This window comes from Loxodonta africana, chromosome X, assembly GCF_030014295.1.
Source record: "Loxodonta africana isolate mLoxAfr1 chromosome X, mLoxAfr1.hap2, whole genome shotgun sequence".
NCBI lineage: Eukaryota > Metazoa > Chordata > Mammalia > Proboscidea > Elephantidae > Loxodonta > Loxodonta africana.
Window position 1 is genome coordinate 130,489,031 of NC_087369.1, and position 10,779 is coordinate 130,499,809.

The window sequence follows — 10,779 nt, forward strand, 5'->3', positions numbered from 1 at the left end:
TCTCTATTCCAGGTAAAGATTCCACCTGATCCAGAAACAAAAGCAAAGCAAAATTTGAGGGTGGAGAAACACGTGGAAAAAGACATTGTAGCTCACATGGAGATTCTGAGGACCCAAGCAAGGGACACAGATCCAGCCACAATAACAGCAGCACCAACAGCAGCAGCTCCTCCAGTTCCGACTCTGCTTGAAGATGCTACTCCTGCTGCAAGTAGTGGGGCAAACATGGGACAGAAATGCAGGGATCCAAAAGAGAATGGTGAGGTGGAAAAAAAGCTAGGTCTTACTTTGTGTCAGAGGGCACAGGTGGGTGCTTTACACCCAGATGCCGCTCCGGTTCATGATGTATTTGAGGGGGCTTCCCCTGCTGCTAGCAGCGGGGTAGACAGAGGGAAGAATGGCAGCAGGAAAGGGAGGAATAGAAAGGAGAATAAGAATGTGTATCTTCCTTGGCCTCTGACGTTAGGGACTCGGGCATCTTCTGCAGCCCCAGTTCTGAGTCAGACTTCTGTTGTGGGGGCTTTGCCAGCTGCTAGCAGTGGAGTGGGTGAAAGCAGGAATCACAGGGGGGACGGGGAGAAAAAGATTTCAATTCTGGCTCGGCCCTCAAAGGCACCGCCTGGTACCTTGTGCCCAGCAGCAAGTGCAGTTCAGGCCTCTCTTGAGGAGGCCTCGCTGGCAGCCAGTGGAGATATAAAAATGGGGCAGAAAAGCAGAGATAAAGGGACAATGAATAAGAACAGAGATATCCTGGCTACTCCTTGGCCGTTGACAGTACAGGCTTGGGCTTCTTTCAGAGCCCCAGAACAGGCCCAGACCACTTGTGCAGGGGCTTTCCCAGTTGCTGACGGTGGGGTCATTGTGGAGCATGAAAGCAGGAGTCAAAAGGGTGAGATGGACCAAATGTCAGTTCTTACTTTGTGTCAGAGCACACCGGCTGGTGCCTCATGCCCAGCAGCAGTGCCGGTACAGAATTCCCTTGAGGGATCTTCCTGTGCTGCCAACAGTGGGGTAAACCTAAGGGAGAAAAACAGACGTAAGAGGAGGAATAGAAAAGAAAAACGTGTCTTTGCTTGTCCTTGGCCTCTGACGGTACAAGTTTGGGCATCATTCAGAGCAGCAGATCCCGTTCAGACTCCTTTTCAGGGGGACTCTCGGGTTGCAAGTGCAGGGGTGAATGTGGGGCAGAAAAGTGGGCGTCGCCAGAACAGTAAGGAAGAAGCTAAGTCTGTTCTTCCTTGGCCTGTGAGGGTAGAAGCTGGTACCTCCCTCTCACTAACAGCTCCCGACCAGATTTCATCTCAGGGGGCCTTTCATCAGGAAGACATACATTCCAAGTTTAACAAGCCCAGGAGAAGGAGGCAGAAGAGGGGAGATGGGAAACAACTGCAGAGCAGTGTGAAGCAAACCCTGAAATCTGTTCAGGGTTGGAGAAACCCTGAGAGATTTCCAGGAGATCAGAACTTCTGGGAACACACAGTGATGAATTCTGCTAGGCACGTTGACTGTTATTATTGTGAGGAGCTCTGCTTAAAAGAGAGGATGGAGGCTTTGACCCTGACCAAAGTCCATACCCACATGGATACTTCGGTGATGGCAAGGCAGGGATCACAGGTTTTGGAAAGCGTCCTATCTCAGGTAGCCCAGTCAGGGAATTGGGGAGGTTTGTAAGAAGGGAAAGAGGAAAGAACTGGACCTAATGAGCACTCTGGGTCCTGGGAGTGCAGCTGTCTACATCTGGTTGGAAGAGAGAAGTGTTGAAAGTGCCGCTCTGAGGAAAGGGAGGCTCACTACACAAACGGTAAATTTCTCCTTTATTAATATGGTAGTACCACATTTGCCCTCTTAATGGGTGATTTCTTTCTCTAGTTTTAAGCTGGTAAAAAACAAAGCCAAACCAGTTGCCGTGGAGTTGATTCCGACCCATGGCGACCCTATGTGTATCAGAGTAGAATTGTGCTCCATAGGGTTTTCAATGGCTGTGATCTTTTGGAAGTAGATTGCCAGGCCTTTCTTCTAAGGCACCTCTGGGTGGATTTTAACTGCCAACCTATTAGCTAGTAACTGAGATCTTAACCGTTGGCACCAACTGTATAATTGGCATGTACAGAGTAACACTTCCGAGAAGCAAAAACACCTTTCTGTCTATTCTCTTGCCCTTAAGTTTCCTAATAGCTTTGGGACAGGTTTGTTGTTTTTGGCTGATAGACAGTATTGTGACTTTGGACTGTAAACCAATGACAGACTGTGTATTGGATCCTAAGTACACTTCCATTTGACTGGAAAATGTTATTGTATGTTGTACATTAGATGGTAAGCTGCCTCAATGACCACATTTAGTTCTGGGACTGGTCAGTTTACACAGCTAAGAGCCCAGGCTGTAAAGCCACAAGGCCTGAGTTCAAAGCCTTGCTTTGCCACTCACTTCCTGTGTTACCCTGAGCAAGTCACTTATCTCTCCTGTGCCCCAATTTCTCCCTCTATAAATGGGGATGATAGTAGCACCTGCCTCGTAGAGTCGGTATGAGGATTAAATGAGTTAATACACAGGAAGCACTTAGAAGAATTGTTGTTAGGTTGTTGTTAGGTGCCATGGAGTCAATTCCAACTCCTAGCGACCCTATAGGACAGAGTAGAACTGCCCCGTAGGGTTTTCAAGGAGCGGCTGGTGGATTTGAACTACCGACCTTTTGGTCAGCAGTCATAGCTCTTAACCACTACGCCACCCCCAAACAGCGTCACCTATTATTACTTTATATTTCAGCACTTAATCTCATGGAAGTCTTGTGCTGTGAGATTATGTGTTTTGAAACTTATATAAATGGCAGTGTATCCATAAGATGGAATATGATGCCTCCATCTAAAATTATGGTAAGGAAGATTCTTAAAGGGGTGGAAAAATGTTTTGTGATAAAATGCTGAAAGGGAAAAAGCAGGAGATAAAATGGTAGTTACCATTTTGAGGTAGTATGACCTGAACCATAGCCAAAAATATCTATAGCAATAAAGACCGGGGGACACATGCTACTGTGTTAACATTGGTTAATCCTGGATGATAGAATCCTGGGTGATGTTTTTTTCTGCTTCTTAGCCCTTTTCTGTAACTTCTAAATTTCTACCTCACCATGTAACACTTTATAATCATCAAATAATCAAGAAAACATGAATGAGGGAAAACATAAAAAGAAGAAATGACTTTTCCACAGTGAACTTAGTGGAGGAGAGTAACCCAGCATTGGAGGAGCTGAGGGGACGGGACCTTTCCTAGTGGAAGACTCCTCAGCCCATAGCTGCTGACAAAGAGATCCAGCACCTTCGACAGGGACTGAACAGAACAGAGACAACTATGTTGGGAAGGAGGGCAGGGACTTGAGTTTTGCTCAGACAACCAGGGCAACCTGTGAGGGAAGGTTACTTTGCTTCCGCTACAACCAACCTTTGCCTGGTTTTGCAGGGACTGTTCTACTCTGGCTATATTGTCGCTGTCACTTGTTATGCTTTTTGAAATCTTGTCTGGGAAGCTTGCCTGGACAAGATAGTTGGGTAGAGTCTGAGATTCAAAAGCAAATTTTTGTTTGGGCCTTTTGTGTAGGCTGGCTTTGGGGTCACTTCGGTTCAAACGATGCCCTGATGCATTCTCTGGCAACACTGAAGAAACAGATTCAGGGGAGGCTTTGAGGGGGCGAGTGCTCCTTTTATGTGTCCCAGGTGCTCTTGCAGGGGCTTTGGGAAATTTTGGAGAAGTATCTTCACAAAGGGGCAGGCAGGGCTTTTCTGATGGACCACTGATCTCCTGCCCCGAGGGATCCAGCTACACTTAGATCTCCTTCAAGGGGGACAGCAGTATCCCTAGTTGTCCACATCTCTTGCTGTTCAACCCAGGGCCTTACCCAGAAGAGCGACTGTGTGTATGTGGGAGTTGAAGGCCTGGCCACATAGCCTCACTGCCACTCACTCTAACGTCAGTGAGGGGCTCTCTGTTATGCATCAAGGTTACAATATGGGGCATGAAAAACTTTCGGTGGAGTAGGGCTTTGCGGGGGGGACAAAAAATAAGAGGGTCAATGCTTTCTTTCTCCCTGGTGAGTCCTCTCGTCTACTGTCTCCTATGTCAGCAGTAAAGCTTTGCCTGGGTGTTCCTTTACCTTGTGAAACTCAGTACAGGAAAGCTAAGCAGAACAAGGGGAGGAGCAGGGGAAAAGAGATAAGGAGTAACTGGTTGCCCAGGACTTGGTCTGGTTTATGCTTGAAGCTAAAAGGGTAAGAGGGGTCTGAGGTATCATCATCTTACAGCTCACTTTACCAGGATAGTCAAAAAGCCACGAATAAAGACTACATTTACAAAACGTATTTCTTGTGTCACACTGGTCTTGGGAACCTTCTAGTACAACAGCAGGCAAATGACAGGGGTCTGGGTACAGTGCTATAGAGGGAACCCAAGCCCCTGAGAAGCATGTCTAGCTCTGAGGATACCCTTTTTTTGTCCTACTACTGCCATAGCTTGCACTTAAAAGAGGTAGGGACCAGGGGAGAGGACAGTGACCTGAGCATCCCACGGTGAAAAGTTCTCCATTTATAAGGGCAACATGATGAATCAGGGGCAAGCCTTTTTAAGCTGAAATTTCTAGTTGCAATACACTATTTCTTCCTATTTCAAATCTAAATTCTTCTGCCTGCCTGCCTGCCTGCCTCTCTGAAGGATACATTTCCAGCTCTATCTACCACTGCTCGCCAACAGGAACCACCTGCTTCAACCAAGCTGCTTGCCTAGTGTTCCCCAAATACACCATAAACATCCCTCGTCCAGGGCTTTGCTCAATTCTCCCCTATGGCTAGACTGTCTTTCTCTCTTAGAAGACTACCCTATTCTCCCTTTCCTGCCTGCAAAACCCCACCAAGCCTTCCTCTCAGCCCCAGTGATGCATGTACATTGCTTCATCCAGGTCTTTCTTTTTTTTTTTTACCTGAACCAAAACTGTTTACTCTTTTGCTTCAGGGGCTCAGTGAAGTTTGGTGACAGGAAGTATTCCTGCAGGATGTATATTGTTCTAAAACCGACTCAGCCATTTGGGGGCCCCTTCCTGTATACATGAGCTGGGCTGGGTACCCAAGGGAATATACTTTAATTGCACAGCAAGGTAAAGAAATTGCTGAACATTATTCATTTCCTACAGTAAAATAAATGGGCCCCGTGGGGAGGTAGTGGGGAGCCCTGTGAAACACAATGGCTCTTTCTTGGGATCTGCCTTAAATAACAATCCCACAGTACCCAGAGTTTATATAGTCCTTAGCTTCCAAGGAGTTCACAGTGCTCCATAACATCAAAACATGTCGTCCTTAGTATATGAACGTGACATTGCTGACCCATTTGCAGTAGGATGCAGGCTTAGAGTTGTTCTGCCAGCAGCAGGGATGAGGTTGTACTGTCTTTCAGTCTCTTACTCAGACTCCTTGTGCAGCCATTTTCCAGCCAAGGTCAGGCCTTGGAAGGGAGCAGAGGTAATGGATACACAATATCCACTCCCCTAGCCCTGAGCTCTAACCACCTCAGCTACTCAGGCACAAATGCTTCAGTCTCAAGGCTTTTATGTTCACTGATTCCTCACACGAATTTAGGAGTGTGGGCTCTGCAATCTGATGATCTGAATTCAAATCCTGACTTCTCCATACTAGCTTGGGTAAATGAGTTAACACTTCTATCCATCAGTTTCTTCATCTATAAAATGGAGCTAAAAATAGTACCTACCTCTTAAGATTGCTGTGAAGATTAAGAGAGACAATATGTGTAAAATCCTTAGAGCAGTGCCTGCCATGTATTTTTTTTTATTGTAGTAAAATATATGTAACATAAAATTTGCTGTTTTAACCATTTTTGAGTGTACGATTCACGATGCGGTACAACTATCACCACTATTTCTAAACGTTTTTCATTATCCCAGATAGAAACTAAGTACTCCTCCTCTCCTCCCCTACTCCCAGTCCTTGGTAAACACTAATATATTTTCTGTCTGTATGCATTTGCCTATTCTAGATATTCCATGTAAGTGGGATCATACAATATTTGTCCTTTTGTGTCAGGCTTATTTCACTCAGCATAATGTTTTCAAGGTTCATCCACATCATAGCACGTATCAGAATTTCAGTTCTCTTTACGGTTGAGTAATATTCCACTGTATGGATATGCCACCTTTTGTTGCCCATTCATCTGTTGATGGACATTTGAGTTGTCTCCATCTTTTCGGTATTGTGAATAATGTTACAATAAACGTTGGCGTACCAGTATCCATTTGAGTCCCTGTTCTCAATTTAACTGCTAGGTCATATGGTAATTCTGTGTTTAACTTTTTGAGGAATCACCAAACAGTTTTCCACAACAGCTACACCAACAATATACAATTATTCCAATTTCTCCACATCCTCGCCAACACTTGTTATTTTCCTGTTTTTTTTTTTTCTGATAATAATCATCCTACTGGGGGGTGAAGTGTATCTCATTGTGGTTTTGACTTGCATTTGCATTTTTTTAATGACTAATGACCTTGAACATCTTTTCATGTGCTTACTGGTCATTTATATATCTTCTTTGGGGAAATATCTATTCAAGTCCTTCACCCATTTTTAAGTTGGGTTGTTTGTCTTTTTCTTGCTGAGTTGTAGGAGTTCTTTATACATTCTGGATATTAAACCCTTATCAGTTATATGGTTCCCAAATATTTTCTCCCACTCTGTAGGTTGTCTTTTCACCTTCTTGATAATGTCCTTTGAGGCTCGAAAGTTTTCAATTTTGATGAAGTCTCATTTATCTATTTTTTTCCCTTTTGTTGTTAATCTTTTTGTATTGTACCTGACATGAACTTAAGTGCTTAATTAACGTTGGCTATTTTTTTTTATTACTATTATTGGAAACCCTGGTGCCATAGTGGTTAAGAGCTAGGGCTGCTAACCAAATGGCTGACAGTTCGAATCCACAAGGTGCTTCTTGGAAACCCTATGGGGCAGTTCTGCTCTGTCCTGTAGGGTTGCTATGAGTTGGAATCGACTTAGTGGCAGCAATTTTTTTTTCTTTCATTACTATTCATTCTTCCCCAGTAGAGAAACTGAGAGCTAAAGCATATTGCCATGCAGGCTTTGGTTTGTCCTATAAGCCAGGGGCAACTTCTTCCACAACTTGCTTTGGTTATTAACGTAGATTCCTTGAAAACCGTGCAACACCTACTTCCAGCCCTCACCCCCTGTCCATCATCCGGACAACATTACTCAAGTTCCTTTTTTTTTAAGCAGACATTGCAATAGGTGCTGTGAGGAAACACCAAAGAAATAATGTCTCTGCCCTCAATGAGCTCACCATTTACCTAGAGACACAGGCCAAAAGGAAGGTGACTTCAGCAGCATACCACGTCACAGTGAGCGCAGACCAAACCCACTGGGCCTAGGCTGGCGCAGGCCCAGCACAGAGTGTGCTTTTAACTCAAAGTTGAGAAAGCTACAACGAAAGGTCTAGAAAATGTCTTATAAGACATTCCTGGTTTTTACAACAACAAAAAATTTTTTTGGTCTGGTTTCCTGATAAGGTGAGGGAAATCCACATCTATTGATCATTCCTAGAATTGTGCGAGCGTACTGTGATATATTACCGTGATATATATATATATAGAGAGAGAGAGAGAGATCTTGAAGAGTTTCCAGTCTAGCAAAAGCCTTGAAACAGCTGTTTAAAATAATGCAAAACTGTAAAAAAAAAAAAAAAAAAAGCTAAATTATGCAACCCGTGCTGTAAGTAATTTCAGAACATAATGAACTTCAAATAAGGAATGCTCAAAGAGGGCTAGAGTAGCTTTGGGAAGTTTTATGGACAAGGCAAGATATGACCAGAGCTAAGATGAAAGATACAATTTGGAGAAGGGAAAAAACCAAAACCCATTGCCTTCAAGTCAACTCTGACTCATAGTAACCCTATAAGACAGAGTAGAGCTGCCTCAGGGTTGCCAAGGCTGAAATCTTTACAGGAGCAAAATACCACATCCTGCCCCATGGAGCGGCTGATGGGTTCAAACCACAAACAACTCAAATGAATGGACACGTTGCTGTATGTATATGCCACCTTTTGTTGTCCATTCATCTTACATAAACTATAGTTTATGTAAGATGTCACCATTGGGGGAATCTGGGTGGGTACAAGGGACCTCTGTGCACTATTTTTGGAACTTCTTATGAGTCTACAATTATTTCTAAATAAAAAGTTTTAAAAAAGTTAAGTTTTGAAAAATATATCTGTTATCTCTGTACATGATAGTTTGGAAGGAGAAGAAGTGGTGGCAGGATAAGTTTTTCCAACCATGAATTTCCTCATTTAAACACTTAAACATGGTTCACTCAAAAGAGAATGGCCCTGGGAAAACAAAATTCTCATTCCCACCATTCAGCCCAGGGAAAGGACTTGGAGTTTATTCCACTCATGAACCAAATGCTGTGTTGGTGGATGAGGACGTTTGGTCTTGGGAATTAAGAGCTGAGAGTGACTTTCTAGTCAGCAATCTAGAGATGAGTTAAGCCCTGACAGTGGACAGCAATCTGTTTATAAAGAGACTATGAGTACCACTGATGGCTCTGACAGGGATCCCAATAGAGGGTCCCAGACAGAGTGGGAGAAAAATGTTGAACAAAATTCAAATTGACAAAAGAGACCAGACTTACTGGTCTGACAGAAACTGGAGGAGCCCCTGAGACTATAGTCCCTGAACACCTGCTAGCTCAGAACTGAAGCCACTCCCAAAGTCTACCTTTCAGCCAAAGATTAGACAGGCCTATAAAACAAACAGTAACACGCGCGAGGAACGTGCTTCTTAGTTCAATCAAGTATATGAGACCAAATGGGGAACACCTGCCTAAGAGCAAACACTAGAAGACAGGAAGTTACAGTAAAACTGGACAAATGGAAATGGGGAACCCAGGGTGGAAGGGAGAGAGTGTTGACATATTGCAAGGATTGCAACCAATGTCACGAAACAATTTGTGTGTAAATTTGTAAATGAGAAATTAATTTGCTGTGTAAACTTTCACCTAAGCACAATAATAAAAGAGAGAGAGATTATGTGAGTCATTCCATCTGTTCAGCTGTTTGACCAGCTAAACTAGAGCTTATTCTCTAGGAAAATACAATGAAAGTATCTTTAAAGGTCTATAGTCCACATACAGGGTACTGGGTTGGTTACAATCATATGCAGCAAGTAAGTGGGCATCTGGCTATACAATGTGCCCATCCTGAGTGATAGAGGCTCAACAGTCCATCATCCAACCGTCATCCACTTGCCCAGCCGCACCCATTCAGCATCCAACCTCCACAAAAGAAAAAGCTGAACGCCAATAAGCAAATGTTCTCCTGCTTTCCTTCCTCGTGTTTCTTTTCAGAGAACAGATGTTGCTCAGGGTGAACAATGAGTGAAGGGATAGGAGTTGGAGGGCACATCCTTTCAGGTCATCTCTCTTCCCTATCAACCCCACAGTTGATGTGCCAGTGGGAATAAGTCAGCTAGCTTCAGTGGTTGCCAGGATTCAGGCCAAAAGAGGAAGTGGGAGGGTCGAGAAAGAACCGGAAGCTCCTTTCCCTGTTTTCATTTTCCCTCTGGCTGTTCCTAAAGTTTATCTTCTTAATCCCATTCAGTTCTTGCTTCAGCATTTCTTTCCGGGGCACAGGGTTCCTGTGGCCAGATAAGTTTATTGTCTGCCTTGCACAGCAGCTGGCTTCCTTAATGCTCCAGGGATAGTTCAATTATCTTGATTGTTTCAGTTTGGGTTGTAGAATTAATCCAGCTGGTCATGAATACACAGAGGATTTATCACTTAATAGAAGAACTGTTAGGGTCATTAATGAGTAGGAAAGGAACAGCCAAGCAATTATAACTCCTGCAGAAAATGTAACAATAAAATGGCCATTTGCTTCCTGTTGTATCCCTTAAATTTCTACTCTGTTGAAAGGATGGCTTGTGTTTTGCCTTTCTGGCCTTAGGGTTGGGAAGCACTGTTTGAGGGGAGGTGAGGGACACGGCAAGGTGACAGGAAAGCAGAAGGGACTCTGTTTTGGACTTCCACAGGTAAGCTGTGTACTTTTGGTTTTTACATATTTTTTTTCAGACTACTGTCCTACAAGGCTCCTTCTGAAGGTATTTGCATGATTTCTTTATAATTGTATTTGCATTCACCTGGCCAGGTAGCTAGGTTCTAATGGTTCCCACTGCTCCGGTGTGGTTCCAGTAAGAGAAAAGAATGAATTTACCAAGGAGATTCAAAGCTTTAATGCCTTCCTTCAACTCCAAAATTCTGTTCCTGAGCCAGTGGCTGAGAAGGATCTTTGGCCTGATCTACATCTGTGGTCCTGCAGAGCAGAATATTTACCCCAAGCCTAGGCCAAAACAAAACAATCACTCTTTACTCTCAAACTGTACACTCAGAATGGGGATAAGGCAGAGAGACTCTTGAAAGCAGGAGAACCCACTGAGCACTGCCAAGCAGTTGAACTGTCTGACCACAGATGGACTTGAAAATCAGACACAAATACTTGAATTGTAATGAAGTAATCAATTTCCTAGCTTTGATAATGAACTATAATTATGTAAGATGTCACCATTGGGGGAATCGGGGTGGATACAAGGTACCTCTCTGCACTATTTTTGTAACTTCTTATGAGTCCACAATTGTTTCAAAATAAAAAGTTAAATTTTTAAAGATTATTCTGTCATCTGTGTGAACAGTAGTTTGGAAGGAGAACCCTTTTCAGCCACC

General features: G+C 43.7%; 1 protein-coding gene across 2 annotated transcripts in view; it reads left to right on the forward strand.

Annotated features, from left to right (window-relative positions):
• LOC111751848 (uncharacterized) overlaps positions 1–6,425 on the forward strand; it is a 72,687-nt gene extending 66,262 nt beyond the window's left edge. For both annotated transcript variants that reach the window (XM_064278672.1, XM_064278671.1), the window contains one exon: positions 13–6,425. In XM_064278672.1, coding sequence (XP_064134742.1) covers positions 97–1,671 — 1,575 coding nt within the window. In that variant the 5' untranslated portion in view covers positions 13–96 and the 3' untranslated portion in view covers positions 1,672–6,425. The remainder of the gene's footprint in view (positions 1–12) is intronic.
• Positions 6,426–10,779: the final 4,354 nt, after the last annotated feature.